We start from the raw sequence: 16,707 nt of genomic DNA, 5'->3' as shown, positions 1-16,707 counted from the left end.
TAAATATGCCAATATAGTACTGTAATACCTATGTTCCCGAAGCCATTAAAGTATTTAAAGTTGTAAATTTTATTTATTTGATGCTCACTTGCGCACCTATGTAAGAATATCTGCAGTCAGAAGCCATGAAATACAATTTCCTAAGAGCTGTATCACACACCCTTTATTCAGCTTTCAACACTATTCGATGACTAGAACTGTCCTCTGAGCTTGCCAAAGACTTTGTTCCCTTAGGCCAGGGGTAGGCAACCTTGGCTCTTTTATGACTCGTGGACTTCAACTCCCAGAATTCCTGAGCCAGCTGGTCAAAGCAAATACTTTGGGGAAATTCCTTGGTTCACTCGGAGAGATAAGTTTGTTTCTTCTCTAAGGTGAGAAATCCATCGTGAACTGGAATACTGTGGCTCTTCTATTCTGGCAACATCCACCACTGCCTTGATAAAACCTCAACTAAAATTGAAAGAAGATTTGGAACCAAGACCCAAGGGTACTTTTTCAAAAGGCAGCTGGACTTCGTTTTTCCTTAAGGATGTTTACCTTCTCATCCAAGAAGCCTCTTCAGTTCTGACTGAATGGTGGAGAATGGAAAGATTTATATTCCTCGCAGTCGTCTGGTTGTTAGCACTCATTCTGAGAGTCACTGAGGCCACTTGGAGGCTTAGCTGTGTCCTCAGATAAACCTCCAAGCGGCATCAGAAAATCCTGACAGTCAGAGGAATATAAATCCTTCGGTTCTTCACCCTTCCGTCAGAACCGAAGAAGCTTCTTGGATAAGGAGGGAAACGTCTTCGAGGAAAAATAAAAGTCCAGTTGCCTTTTTTAAAAAAGCACATTTGGGACAACCATGGCCTGGATGACCGTGAATCTCCATAGACATTTGGAAAAAACCCAAAGGCAGTTTCCCACCTCCACTGATGATCAGCATCTTACACGCCCCACGCAGGAGACTTTTCTCCCTTGTCTGAATCGCCGCGCCAACCATCTAAATGAGAGCGACAACGGTATGTTTAGTTAACCAGCAGCACCTACAACTAGCAAGGCACCTCAAGCCACCTGAGGACTTATCCCCTCCCCCTCCATTTGCGATCAAGCGTGTCAATCGAGTGCACCGTTAACACGCGAGGAGGGGCAAACGCTGCCGCCACTGTCGGCCAGAGAAAGGTGGCCGAGCTTTCCCAGAATCCCCCTGCCCACTTCCTAACCGGCTGCGGAAAACGGCGCCTTTTCCAATCTAGCTTCTTGCTCCTCCCCTTTACCCAACTTAACTTACTCGACCAGAAGACGCAGCCGCAAATGAGACACCACCAGCTTCTCGGGACCATTCTCGGCTACCATCGCCAAGCGCCGTCCCGGCTTCGCCTCGGCCCTGTCGGCATCGGGAGTCTTCCTACGACGCAGCGCGGACGGAGCCTCGCGGTGAATTGCTGGGGAATAGGCTGGGGGCGCCCGCTTCTCGGCAGCAGGCTGGTCAGGCTGGGACGCCTTTGCTGAGCCTACCCGGAACCCACCGCGCTCTTTCTAGCCCGCTGCCTCGCGGTTGCTTTTGCTCGAGCTCCGGGCGACCTTCGGGCCCTGAACAAGCGGTGCCAAACCAGAGCAAGCCCTCTTTTCGGGTAGTCCCAGGAGGAGAAAAGCGAATGCGCCTCCGCCCCCAGCGCGCTCTTTCCCTCGGCCGAGCCAGCACCCCGCACCGAAGCTCCACCTTCGTCACGGGAGCAGCGGCTTCTGTGGGCGATCCCTTTTCGGTTTCTTTCCAAAGCGAGGGCGAAGGAGCGCCTCGGTAGTAGCCGCTGCCGCAAAGCCTGGGGGATCGCCGACTCCGTCATTCCGGGGGTTTAACGCAGGGGTCTTCAAACTTGGCCCTTTTACGACTTGTGGACTTCAACTCCCAGAATTCCTCAGCCAGCTACGCTGGCTGAGGAATTCTGGGAGGTGAAGTCCACAAGTCGTAAAAGGGCCAAGTTTGAAGACCTCTGGTTTAATGCAAATAGAGCGATGTGTAAATTACGGGCGGGGGTGGGGTGGATAAGAACGGAGGTGGAGAGGCGAGAGTCTTGTGTGCCCCGCAAATTGTGTAGAAAGATTTGTCGTTTCGCGACCGTTGATTGCTAACCTGGTCGAAACCAAATACGCATCGCTTGAGGAAAGTGTAGGTAGGTGCCAAAAAAGAGTTGTAATGCTGGCAAACCTGGAGGGAGCTTTTCTCTTTCTCGCTGTTAAATGATTCGTTTCCGTTGTTTTTTTTTATTCCACTAGGCCAGGGGTGTCAAACTCAATTTCATTGAGGGGCACATCAGCATTGCAGTTGCCTTGGGGGGGGGCTGTGTGTGGCCAGGGTGGGCGTGGCCTACTGGGTGGGTGTGGCTGGAGTGCGTATGGCCTACTGGGTGGGCATGGCCAGCTCTACATCATTTGTGTCAAGGGTGCCAATGGGGGCCTGGGCAGGAGTGGGACAGATCTGAGGGTCTCTGGCAGAAGGAGATGGACCAAGGCATGGTCCACTGGAGGAGCCTCACTGTTCCTCTCAGGCCATGGGGGGGGACTGGATGGTGGCGCAGATGTCAAATGCCTAGCCCAGCCCTCAAGTACCCACGGCACCAAGCCCAGCCCCACTTCCCCAAGGGGGTGCCCAGCTGCATTTACCTCCTCCTCCTCAAGGCTGCTGCTGCTGTGCTTGCTTTCCTTAGCCAGGTTGCTCATGATGGGTACCAGGGTGTAGTGTATGCTGATAAGCATACACAGGAAATACCAGCACAGCAGGGGGCTGGACAGCTCCAGGCGATAACTGCTTAGGTGGGAAAGCCTGAACAGAGTGAGTCATTGACAGCCCAGGCATGGTCAGCTCTGGCGGGAAGCCAGGGTTTAAACCTATTGGTCACCTGCACTGGCGGGAAGCCCAGGTTCAAATCTATTGGTCACCATTCACCTGGGCAGGTATAAGAAACGCCATGTAAACCCCTTTGTCCCCAGCTTCATTTCCGAACCAAAATAAAGAAGTACTACTCCATCTTTTTTTATGGGGGGTGAGTCTTTACCCCCCCGTGGATAGGGCACGCAACTTGGGAGTCCTCCTAGATTCGCGGCTTACCTTAGAAGATTATATAGTAGCCGTGACTAGGGGGGCTTTCGCTCAGGTTCGCCTGGTGCGTCAGTTGCGGCCCTATCTAGACCGGGAGGCCTTGTGTACGGTCACTCATGCGCTCGTGACCTCTCGTCTTGACTACTGCAATGCTCTCTACATGGGGCTTCCCTTGAAGACCACTCGGAGGCTCCAACTGGTACAGAATGCGGCCGCGAGAGTTGTCTTGGGAGTTTCCCGGTACTCCCATGTTACACCTTTGCTCCGCGAGCTGCATTGGTTACCAGTTGTCTTCCGGGTGAGGTTCAAGGTCTTAGTGATGGTTTTTAAGTCCTTACATGGCATGGGTCCGGAATACCTCGGGGACCACCTGCTGCCGGCGTCAACTCCCCTCCGCCCTGTGCGTTCCCACAGAGAGGGCCTCCTCAGGGTGCCTCCGGTCAGAGAATGCCGGCTGGTGGCCCCCAGGGGGAGGGCCTTCTCTGTGGGCGCCCCGGCTCTGTGGAATCAACTGCCGGTTGAGCTCCGGATGGCACCGGATCTCCGCTCCTTCCGGCGCGGGTTAAAGACCCACCTATTTGAACAAGCTGGCCTGGCCTGATGGGGAGTTAATTTAGGGTTTTAAATATTTGTATATTTTATTGTTTTATTTCGGGCATTAATTTAATTCTACTTTAACTTTTGTATTTTTGTATTTTTATTATATGCCCTGTTCACCGCCCTGAGTCCTTCGGGAGAAGGGCGGTATAAAAATTTAATAAAACTAAACTAAAAACTAAACTCTCTCTGTGTGACCACGCGACTTTGCACTGGCGACGAGGGTGGGATCCTGCACCGGACAACGTTAGCCGCGGAAGGAATCCAATCGGCAGCCCCGGATCCAGACGCAGGACGACCAAGACGGCAGAATGACACAACTGGGTCAGTATCCCCTTTTCAATAGCGGCTGCCCCGAGGAGTGGGAAGCGTTCGTGGGGTAGCTCGAATGCTACCTATGAGCGAACGGGGTGAAGGAAGACCGGCAGAGAGCGGCGGTGCTACTCTGCAGTTGCGGCACAGAAACGTACCAGCTGGCAGTCGGTCTCTGCGCTCCCGATGACATCCACTCCGTCGGGTACAACGAGTTGCTGGCGAAGCTGACCGAACATTTCAAGCCTGAGATGTCCGAGATCGCCTGGCGGTATTGGTTCAAGAAGCGGGACCAGCGGCCAGGTGAGTCTGCCAAACAATACATGGGCAGCCCTGAGGCAGGCAGCTCGCCTCTGCAACTTTGAAAACTTAGAAATCCGACTGCGGGATCGGATTGTCTGTGGGTTGAGGGACAGGAAGCTGCGCCAGAAAATTTTTGCCAAACAGAAACTGACCCTGAGGGATGTCCAAGAAGAATTCCTAGCCTGGGACGCGGCTGAGGAGTCCGATGCAAGGGAAGGTGGATCCATCCACCAGCTGAGAGGGTACAGTGACGCAGACGAGGCAGAGCTGGAAGTGGACGCCATCAACCGGCCACAGTGACCTTTCAACCCCAACCGAGACAACGTGAGGGAACCGAGACCAGCCACGGCGGACGAGAGAGCCCAGGAGTACAGATGCAGAGCGAACGGGAAAATATTTGAGATGAGGGAGGGAGAAAAACAGGCAAGAAACACAGCTGGGGAAGTGTCATCCTTCATGAGGAATGAAGAAATGCACCATTGCCTGGAAATGGCCAGCACATGGCCCTCGCCTACTTCACATATATGGCTTGGTGGGCTTTATGGGAGGTGATGCCATGAGCAGCGTGAGAGTCGATGTTACCTGCGCAATGCTGCCCAGCCCCTAGCCTGCCCGGTTTTGGCAGGTAGCAGGGTGCTCTACTCACAGTGCCGAGAGGCTGAGCCGGGTGGCATGAATCTGAAGAGAAGCACAATGCTGCCCAACCCCTAGCCTACCCGAAGTAGGCAGGGCCATGTGCTGGCCACTTCCAGGCAATGGTGCATTTCTTATATTCCTCACAAAGAGTGATACCTCCCCAGCATGTGCCGAGGGAGCAGTGCCGACACGGCACGGGCCGGTCCCTCGCTGTTTTCAGATGGCCTTTTGGAGCTAAGACTGAATGTATTTCAGCATAGATGACCACCATGAAATTGTACATTGGCTCCTGGCCAGCCAGGGCCGGGGCCAAGACAGCGGGGGCCGTTCCCTTACTGTTTTCAGGATGGCTTCGAGGGCCACATGAAACCCACTTTGCGGGCCGCATCTGGCTCCCGGGCCTTGTGTTTGACATGTCTGCACTAGGCCAAGGGTAGGCAACCCTGGCTCTTTTATGACTGGTGGACTTCAACTCCTGGAATTCCTGAGCCAGCATAGCTGGGAATTGAAATCCACCAGTCATAAAAGAGCCAAGGTTGCCTACCCCTGCTAACGCTAACTGATCAGTGTCCCTCCTTGAGATTGCTGTCTTTCCTTTCAAGTCAGGAAGGCCCTTGCTTTAAAAAATAAAACATGAAGAGGAAGGTTATTAATTTACCTCATTCCATAAAGAGGAAGTATATTAACTTAAGTTTTCTCTCCTGTTTTCAATATCATGCAAGATAGTGCAAGCACCTGCATATTTATTATTTTGGTGTTTTTTTTAAAAAAAAACATTGGATGTTCTTGCTTTGATAACAAATGGAAATGTAGCCATCTTTTCTCTTTTGCTTTTAGAGTTAGTTGGTGCTGTGGACGAGAGTCCAGTTAGTCATAACAATAATAACTCAGCCATGGGAATCCAAGGTTATTGCACCCAGAATTGATAAAGATTTGGCCAGAGCTGGGGAGAAAGCCCACACTTCAAGCTAATTGGGGGATGTGATTTATGACTGTTAATTGAAGGGAATTGTGTTTTACTATTTGTGCCTAGGGGAGGGGAATTCAGTTTTTGACTTTAACTATGTAGTGCCAAGATATTTTGTTTCTCGAATAAAAGATACTTTAAGGTAAACAATGCCTCAAAGTTCTTTTGAAGTTTCATCTGTCGGAATCATGATATATAGTCCTTTAAAGTCTTTTCGCCTTTTCATCTAGCCACAGCACAAACCTGCTTTGGAAATATATCTTTTTGGCCACACCCCAGGACAGTATCTTCATCTCATCCCCAGCTCATGAGAAAAGTTTAACTCCTCTTTAAATGCATCAATATCGCAATATCATTTTAACACGGGCCAGTTGCATGATGCGAATGCTACGCCCACCCCAGCTCCGGCAATGGAAAAAAAAAGTCTTCTCTTACAGAGAAGAGATAGATGAAACCTGAACACTTTTTCCTCACTTGAAATAGTTCAAAAATAGAAATAGGAACTAATATTGCAACAGAAAGTCAGAAATGCAAGACATTCACAGCTGATGCATGTGGTTGGAAATCCCCTCGTGAAATGCAAACATCTGTAGGATCATGTTGGAACATTAAAGATGAAAAATTCCCCTCTGGAAAATCCAAGATTACCACTGATTTGTCATTTCAACGCACTTTAGTGCTTAATTTTGCATAACACCATTGCAAGGCTCAAACATTTTACTGCTTGAAACAAAAGTCATAATTTTATAGTGGGGTGAAATATGATTTGCCATCTGATATGATTTTAATAAGGTAAGTTAGGAAGTACAAATACCATAAAGGCCTCAGGAGGGGCAGCTGTGGCATTTCTGTTCTTCACAAACAGCATAAATGGGGAGTTCAGGAACTTTCACTGTTTTAGATTAATTAGCTTGATTTTTATCCTGCTTTATCATTTTTATAAATAACTATGGGAACATACATAATACTCTTTCCTCCTTCCATTTTCCCCCATGGGAAAGTGAGTTGGGCTGAGAGAGCATCACTGGCCCAAAGTCACCCAGCCGACTTTCATGCCTAAAGTGGGACTACAATTCACAGTCTCCTGGTTTTCTAGCCCAGCACCTTAACTACTGTACCAAACTGGCTTTGAAGTAATCATAGCTTTATGACACCCAAACCCAAACAATCTGCAATTTGGTTAATTGAGGTTGGTGATAATCAAATTTTAAGCCATGGTATATAAAGGCAGTTTATTTTTAATAACTCTGTTATTAAACTGATTGACTCAACTATCCTTTTTCCTGGTCTCAAATAATGTTATTATCACTAATAAGGAAAACCAGACTCTTGTATCACAGAAGTGTCTCAGCTGTGGCAATTTCAAACTGAATCTTTGACTCACAAACAAGCAATTATAAATTGTTCCACTAACCCCAGAATATGCCCAAATTACCTTCAGTTGAAGAACCATGATGATAACGACTCTTAAGAGTAATGGTGTATACATGCCTCTGTCACCTATAAGGTATCTCTGGGTGGCTGTATAAAATGGAGATGGATTGACTTCAAAAAGCTCTTTGAATCAAATTTGACTCTTGGTTAACCACCAGTACAGATTTCTTGGCAACTGTATAAGGTGGCTTACCATTGCTTTTTTTCAGAATGTTTTTATCCCAAATTTCTCAACCAGCCTATATAACTCTAGTAATTTAATTTAATTTAATTTAATAATATTTGTATACCGCCCTTCTCCCTGAGGACTCAGGGCGGTTCACAGGGCAGAATAAAATACTAAATACAAACGTTAAAAAGAGATTAAATAGTTGCCCATATTAAAACAGTTAAAATAGAATTCTAAAACACCAAGTTAAAAACTAAACCACCAAAAATAAAAAAAACCCACCAATCCCCATCAGGCTAGGCTGGCTTGTACAAACAGAAAGGTCTTGAGATCGCGACGAAAGGAGCGAAGATCGGGCGCCATCCGGAGCTCTACCGGTAGCTGGTTCCACAGCTCCGGAGCGCCCACAGAGAAGGATCTCCCCCTGGGGGCCACCAATCGACATTCTCTGATCGGTGGCACCCTGAGGAGGCCCTCTCTGTGGGAACGCACAGGGCGCAGGGAGCTTGATGCCGGCAGCAGATGTTCCCTAAGGTACTCCGGCCCCATGCCATGGAGTGCTTTGAACACCGTTACCAGTACCTTGAATCTCACCCGGAAGACAACTGGCAACCAATGCAGCTCACGGAGCAGCGGTGTAACGTGGGAGTATCGGGAGACTCCCAACACAACTCTCGCGGCTGCATTCTGTACCAGTTGGAGCTTCCGGGTGGTCCTCAAGGGCAGCCCCATGTAGAGAGCGTTGCAGTAGTCCAGACGAGAGGACACGAGCGCATGAGTGACCGTGCACAAATCATCCCGGCTAAGATAGGGCCGCAACTGGCGCACCAGGCGAACCTGGGCGAAGGCCCCCCTAGTCACAGCTCCTACATGGTCTTCCAAGGTGAGCCGTGAATCTAGGAGGACTCCCAAGTTGCGAGCACTATCTACGGGGGGTAATAATTCACCCCCCATAGCCAGAGATGGAATATCCGAATAAACCCGGGATGAAGGTATGCAAAGCCACTCAGTCTTGTCGGGGTTGAGTTGAAGTCTGTTCCTCCCCATCCAGACCCGAACCGCCTCCAGGCACCGGGACATCACGTTGAGGGCATCACTGGGGTGGTTTGGGGTCGAAAGGAAAAGTTGGGTATCATCAGCGTACTGATGATACCCAACTCCAAAGCCACGAATGATCTCACCCAGCGGTTTCATGTAGATGTTGAACAGGAGAGGCGAGAGGACCGACCCCTGAGGAACTCCACAAATGAGAGACCTCGCGGTCGACCTCTGCCCTCCTGCCAACACCGACTGCGAACGTCCCTGGAGATAGGAGGAGAACCACTGTAAAACTGTGCCTCCCACTCCCAGTCCCCTGAGACGCCGCAGCAAGATACCATGGTCGATGGTATCGAAAGCCGCCGAGAGGTCTAATAGGACTAGAACAGAGGAATATCCCCTGTCCCGAGCCCTCCAGAGATCATTCACCAGCGCGACCAATGCCGTCTCCGTGCTGTGCCCGGGCCTGAAACCCGATTGGTATGGGTCTAGATAATCCGCTTCATCCAGGACCAGAGGGAGCTGATGCGCCACCACACTCTCAACAACCTTCGCAAGAAAGCGAAGGTTGGAGACAGGACGAAAGTTGTTTAATACAGCTGGGTCCAAGGCAGGCTTCTTGAGGAGAGGCCTCACCACCGCCTCTTTCAAGACGGCGGGGAAGCTACCCTCACTCAGAGAAGCCGATATAACTGCCTGGAACCAGCTGCGTGTCCTCTCCCGGGCTGCATAGACCAGCCAGGAAGGGCACGGGTCCAATAAACATGTGGTGGTGCTCAGCCTCCCCATGATCCTGTCCACTTCCTCCGGAGTCACAGAATCAAACTCCTCCCAGGTGATATCGACAAGACCGCCCGTGTCCTGATCGTCAGACTCTGCCCAGTCAGAGTCCAGACCGGTCCGAATCCGAGCGATTTTGTCCGACAGATGTTGGTTAAACTCCTCGGCACGACCCTGCAAGGGATCCTCCCTCACCTCCTGATTTAGGAGGGAGCGAGTCACCCTAAACAGGGCGGCCGGGCGATTATCTGCGGACGCGATAAGGGTGGCGAAGTGGTTAGACCTCGCCTCCCTTATCGCAGCGAGATAAGACCTAATGTGGGCTCTTAGTCGCAATCGGTCGGATTCGGATCGGCTGGACCTCCAACCGCTCTCTAGGCCCCGTCTCCGACGCTTCATCTCCCGGAGCTCCGCAGAGAACCATGGAGCTCGACGAGATCTGCACCGGGTCAGGGGCCGCAGGGGTACAACTCGGTCAAGAGCCTCAGTGGCCGTCCTTTCCCAGGCTTCCACTAAGGCGTCTGCCGAGCTGTGAGCAAGGGAGGCAGGTGGGGACCCCAGCGCTGCCTGGAACCTCTGGGGATCCATTAAGCGTCTGGGGCGGTACCATTTAATTGGTTCCACACACCCACGGCGGGGGGTGGCAAAACGGAAGACCAGCCGCAGGAGATGATGATCGGTCCATGACAGGGGCATAATAATTGGAGAGCCCCCACCAAGATCATCTAACCACCGTCCAGATAAGAAAACTAGGTCAAGGGTGTGGCCTCCCTCATGAGTACTCTCTAGTAGTCTGCCTTCCAAATACTAACCAGGTCCAAATTATCTTAATTCTGGAACCCAAACTGAGTCAGGTGCTGCTATTGCTAAGATGTAGAGTGTCTTAAAAACATAATTTGGAATTTAAAGATAGAGGTCTTATTTAAAATATAGTATGTGAACATTAAAAACCCTAGCCTTGGTGGAGCAGTGGGCTAATGCCTCCTTAAGTAACACCAGCTGCCTGCAATTAGTGCAGGTTCGCATCCCACCAGGCTCAAGGTTGACTCAGCCTTCCATCCTTCCGAGGTAGGTAAAATGAGGACCCAGATTGTTGGGGGCAATTAAGCTGACTTTGTAATAATGCCACTTGGGGTGTGTGTGAAAGCCCTAATAAGCAGGCATATACATAGAATGAAGGCTACTGCTAAGCTTGTAAGCCGCCCTGAGTCTTCGGAGAAGGGCGGGATATAAATGGAATTAAAAAAAAATAAAAAAATTAAAAAAAGTAAACAGAACAACTACAGATTGATTTGAAAACTATGTTACAATGCATTCATTCAAAATATTAATATATTTGAAGGTCTGGGGAACAAAAATAGCTTTGGTACACTGTGGTGGGTATTCACAAACTGAGGGGCTACCCTAAAAATGTCTGCTCCTACACAATTTGTCATTTCCTCTCAGCACGAGGAGGCCCAGAATAGGGCTTTTGTTCTAGGCCAGACATGTCAAACACAAGGCCCGGGGGCCGGATACGGCCCGCGAAGTGGTTTCATGTGGCCCGCGAAGCCATCCTGGAAACAGTGAGGGAACGGTCCTCACTGCCTTGGCCCTGGCCCAGAGACCCTCCTTCTGCCAGAGACCCTCAGATCTGTCCCACTCCTGCCCAGGCCCCCCATAGGCACCCTTGATACAAACGATGTAGAGCTGGCCATGCCCACCCAGTAGGCCATATGCACTTTAGCCACACCCACCCAGTAGGCCACGTCCACCTTGGCCATACCCACCCGGCCCCCTGAGGGCAACCGCAATGCTGATGTGGCCCTCAATGAAATTGAGTTTGACACCCCTGTTCTAGGCTATAAGAAGGCACATAGAGGAAGAGTATTCTTTTGGATAGTATAATTGCAGGCCATGAAGAACTTCCTGTTAAAAGCTGCACTTTGAAGTTGACAAAATATAATACTAATCCTTGAGAACCCTTTGAGTATAAAACAAATTGATCGTGTTTCAGTGAACTTCAGTCTTCAGCATTCGTCCCTGCTACTGTTGATATAATCATGAATTGTATAGAATTTTTCTCCATTTCATGAAAGATCAATGGATGTATGGTGTCATTAGACATATCTGCATCTTTTGCTTGCCATTGCACAAAGAAATCCCATCAACTATTTGTAGAGGACATGTCCTCACTATATTTCCTCCATCTCACTGCCATCCTGAATTTGAACTTAGGTATTCAGGCATAAAAGTAGTATTTTCACTTGTATTTTAATAGAATACTACCTATATAGACATTCTAAAGCACCCTGAAAAGGAGCACTTGGAATTTGCCAATATGCTGAAGTCTTATTAGCCTGGTAGGTCTCCAATGGGACTATCCCCTTCTGATTGGTCACCAGGTCCTCTACTTCTATGATTATTTTAGTTGCGGATATAAGGTCAGATTTATTGATTGTGCAGGCTATTTATTTTTCCTAGCATGGGAATAACAACCTAGTTAAGAAATGAAACTGCTATGCCCCATTTCTAAGCAAAAATAAACTAGTCTCATTATGTGATCCTTGGCATTCATTAAGCTCATGAATTAACAATACATTTGTCGCTTTTGGTAAAAAGATCAAGTTTCTGTGGTTCCTCCTTAGTGAGCAGCAAGCTGCAAGTCTCTGCATACTGCCCACGCTACATTACCAAGACAGGTATGGATTTCTTGCCAGCTAATGCTACTAGCTCATTGTTTTATATTACTTTCATTCTCCACTCTTTTGCTGTTATAGGTGGGATAAGCATTAATCTTGGGGGCTTTCTCCCCAATTGCTCTTGCATGTTAGAATGCTCCCCTCTCTCTTTGAGCATTGTGTTGCTTGGTGTATTTGCTTGAATTATGTGATCACTTGGAGGATATGTAGAACTGGGGAAGCAGTGCTTTTATACTGAACTTTTAATAGAATGTTGAATTCTTTCAGGAGATCAAAAGGTTATTATGGACCTTTTAGAAATCATTGTGATTTCTGAGACTTCTGGTCTTGCGTCATAGCGATGTGGCTGATGGGGTTGCAGGGCTCTGCACCCCATGGCTGGTTTCGCCCTGCCAGGGGACCCTAATTGGGTTGAAAGTCACCCCGGAGAGGCGACAAAGAAAGAGCCCCCCCCCCGCTGATCACAAAATGATGGTGGTCGATCCATTTGATCCAAGGGGGAAGCCCTCTAACCCGACAGGAGAAAGGCTAGCCACACCTCACTGACTAGCCCAAGCTACTGGCAGCTGAAGTTCAAAAGCACTAACCAGAACAACTGTGAACAGCGTGCATGGAACTGCATGAGAATATCGATCTTCTCTCTCCTATTTTGTAACTGATTTCCTGGAAAAAATCCTCCAAAAGTGAGAAGGAAGGGGACTACATCCCCACCCTTCCATAGTTGTAAGTGGTGAATTAATGTTTATGGGAGACAAAAATATATTGAAATGAAGTTAATACTACAGTCTGGATAAACCTGAAAATTATGAAAACTGTTAAGATTCCACATCTGAAAGAGTATTGATGAAATTATAAGGAAATAATTCTTTGTCTTAAAAGTTGGAAAATGAATAGCTACTGACATCTAGTGGAGGATTAGAGCATAAAACTACAGCTTCATTGACTCAGAAATTGGCAAGATGCCCAGAAATAGAGAAAAACTTGTTCCTTTGAACCTCAGAGACTTTTAGCCAAATAAAGAACAGCTGGGAACAGAGGAAAGAAAATACTGGGCCATCTATTACAGAGTGAGAATCACATTTGTTTAAAAAAAAAACTGCTGACCTCCTGGGATTATAAATACTTACTGATCTGTGATTTATATGTTCAAGAATTGTTTGCAGAGAAAGAAAAACCTTGACTTTTGGCTAATCTTCTAGGGGGGAATTTACTGAAAAGCTCTTAGGTGGCAAAACATTCTGGACTGCAATTTTGGCTGGTTGATAATTGTAAGATTCCTTGAACGGAAGAACTGTTATAAAACACTCCTCTTAATGATGTTGCTTTCACAATTAGAAATGCATTGGATTACAAAAACCATATATAAAGATAAGAACTATATAAGATTTGGTTGCTTAGATTTTAAGATTGGCTGGTTTGACAAGGCTAATCATAGAGACTATGGTACCAGTGAAAGACTATCTGGAGGGGAGAGACAGGAAGTGTCTCTAATATTCTCTTCTGAAGGCCCCAGCCTGAAACTTCAGAGATCTGCAGGAACAACACTCCCAAAAATGGAAATACTTTCCAGGAGGAAATGTATGCAGTTCTGCAACAGATTCAAATGACAATTGTTTCAAATCATGATGATATTAAAACAACTTTGATAACATAAATGAGCACATCTTCAACCTAAACTTAAACTCTCAGAAAATGAAGATAAAGAATGAACAAACAAATCAGATAACAGAACATAATCCAAAGGAAAGTGACCCAAATAGGGAAGCTACAAATGAAGAGAACTACAGCTTAAAATAAATGAAAGAAAAATCTGCAAGATTTTGCCACAACAATCAAAATGGAAAAGATATTTTATCTTTCAGGACTTCAAAATAAACTTGAGGGTAAGAAAGAAGATTTAACAAAATGGATTACAGAGCTGACAGGAGAATCATTAGAGTTTGGGAGACAAAAAATATACATCCTACTTAACTTGTCTTTCCCATTCCCAACAACATTCATAAAAATACATGAAGAATCCCCTTGCAAGCAGAACATACTGACTCGGAAAGTTACCTGGCAAAAGAAGAAGGCTTGAGCTAGATTTAAGAGATTTGATTCAATTTACCAGATGGAGTACTATATGATTAAACACTTGTTTGAATATGGTTAAAAGACTAGATAAATTTTGGATATAAAGGTGCCCTACAATAAGAGGGATGAGATATATAAGTAGTATAGTACTTTTTATAATATATGAAATGTACAAATATTGGGATGGTATATGTGAATGAAAAGTTTGGATATTTAAAGGTAACTAATTTTGAGAAAATTATGACTGATAAGAATGGTTTGAATATTGAGGAGAAAACAAGCTTAAATAAGAATCTTGAAATCAGGACACAGTGACTTAGTAAGATGACTTTTACAAATACAATTGAAACATAAGCCAATCAGAAAATATGTGATATGTTGATGTTATTATTTGTACAAACACAAGAAAAATGTTTATATCCAACCTTGTATGTATTGAAAGTATTAAGAATTATATTTGTTTAATGTTGACAAAGGAGAATACTACTGGAAGAAGAGAAGATCAAGGAAATATATCATTAATATATTGATTATGGAATTATAGAAATTGTTTTTAAATGTATGAACCCAGACAACACGCTGCTTACTAAGACAGTGAGGACAATTAACCAGTGGAATAGCTTGCCCCCAGAAATCATGGGCACTCCATCACTGGAGATTTTTAAAAAGAGGCTAAACAGTCACTTGTCTGAGATGGTATAGGTTCTCCTGCTTGAGCAGGGGGCTGGACTAGAAGACCTCCAAGGTCCCTTCCAGCTCTATTCTATTCACTAAAGATTGCTATTGTAAAAAAAAATCACTAAAATATATTTTTTTAAAAAAGAAATCATTGTGATTTCCAACCCTGTAATAGAAATTGTGTACTTCTTGGATGGTCCACTTTCTTGCTACTGGTATGATAACCATGTAATGCATTCTATAAGGTAGGCAGAATACAGAAAAAAATTCCCTGGCACTCACAACACTCAGCCCATTTTGTCATATGTTCAGGGGAGCAATTGAAATATGGTCTTCTGCAGGTATGTGATTCTGGGCAAGTGAAAGGAACTTATGAGTAGACCTGCCTTGAAACTACCTAACATTCAAATATGGCAGCAAAGTAACTATATGGCCTCATTACCTGGGTGCTATAAAGGTAGGATATACAGGCAGGGCAATTTGTATTGACATGTTTTCTTTCTGACTCAAGAGATGGAAGCAAAACAAATTAACACAGGCACGAGGAAGAACCCATTATTAGGTCCTATAGTCATACTTTCAAAGGAGATGTAGGATCAGAGAAGGCACATAGGTCTACCATAGGACATAGCTTTGGGGCTTTGTCTATGATTTGGCAAAAATACAAAACAGGTTGTTGCTGCAAGAGGTTTGTTTAAATTGAATGCTTGTCTGAGAAAAAGATGCATTCACCAACGATCTATTAGAGGCTGTAGATTTTCACTAATTTGACTATTTTAACAGGATTTTCTTCCAATATGACTTGCTGAGAAAATGTACTTTTGGGTTGGTGGTGATTAAGAAAATACATGAGCTTGGTCCTTTAAGAAATACTTTGAATCATTTTTTAAAAAACATTCCAAACATCCTAATACATTCTAAGACACTAATGCCACTTTAATAAATTGTTTTTTGTTTTATTGTTTTACTAACCTTCTATTTTGTGATTTTCAGAGGACTTTATTAAAAATATACTGTATATATAGAGAGAGATTTGAAACTATAAATATGTAAAAATATTTCACAATTTTAATTATAAATTTCTTATTGTAACAGAAGGTTGGGTTATGCAATACATATATAGGACTTTCTTGAATAATATAGATACTAGCATTGATTAACACATAACTGCTTTTACTTCAAATTTCATTTGGTCTTTAAAGAACAGCCTTGGACAATGCCCTTGAAATCCTGGAAGGAATTTATGGAAGGATCCTTCAGATAGTCTATTGTCAAGCTAATGTTTAAAAACTTAAACGTCGCCATTAATGCTTTCATCCAAACCTAGAAAGCCTAGAAGCAAACACATCTTACAAAGACCCAGCATAGAACATTGAAACAATTTAGTCCATTTAACAATATTGCAATCCTCTTGTGCATTCCTTCCTCCTTCCTTCCTTCCTTCCTTCCTTCCTTCCTTCCTTCCTTCCTTCCTTCCTTCCTTCCTTATCTCATGTCTTCCTGACAGGAATAGAGCAATATTTAAAAAGTGACAAAATATTTTCTAAAAGAGCCAAGATGCCTTAATATTTGGTTCCAGATCAGGATGGATAAGAGAAAAAGCTCTAGACTCTGACACTTCTTTCCTGGAGGACCTGAAATTGTGTTTTACATGATTTATTTATCAAATTTATATTTTCCCATCTCATGAGAAATGATTCTGTGTGGCACAGAATCAAATAAAGCAATATAAAAGTTATTATAAAAACAATCATAAATATGATTATTTAATCATTTTAATTATTAAAAATAGTTTCTATTAAAAAGTAAAGTATACAAACTACAAATGGAGAAAGAAATTAATTGCACTGTTAAAAAAAAGTGCAAAAAAGTGTAAAAACGTGGCGTGGGGATGAACTGAACTGGTGACAACGCAGGCCTGTGGGAGAGTCAACTGGAGCTGTGGTGTTGCCGGTGCTCT

At 45.4% G+C, this 16,707-nt stretch overlaps 1 protein-coding gene across 1 annotated transcript in view; it reads right to left on the bottom strand.

Moving 5' to 3' along the window:
- Nucleotides 1-6,160, bottom strand: part of IL10RB (interleukin 10 receptor subunit beta) — a 32,115-nt gene extending 25,955 nt beyond the window's left edge. Inside the window, exon 1 of the mRNA XM_081327003.1 lies at nucleotides 1,271-6,160. Coding sequence (XP_081183129.1) covers nucleotides 1,271-1,322 — 52 coding nt within the window. The 5' untranslated portion in view covers nucleotides 1,323-6,160. The remainder of the gene's footprint in view (nucleotides 1-1,270) is intronic.
- Between the last annotated feature and the right edge of the window lie 10,547 nt (nucleotides 6,161-16,707).

This window comes from Vipera berus, assembly GCF_964194415.1.
Source record: "Vipera berus genome assembly, chromosome: 4".
In the NCBI taxonomy this organism is placed as follows: domain Eukaryota; kingdom Metazoa; phylum Chordata; class Lepidosauria; order Squamata; family Viperidae; genus Vipera; species Vipera berus.
This window is presented reverse-complemented; position numbering and strand designations above follow the sequence as displayed.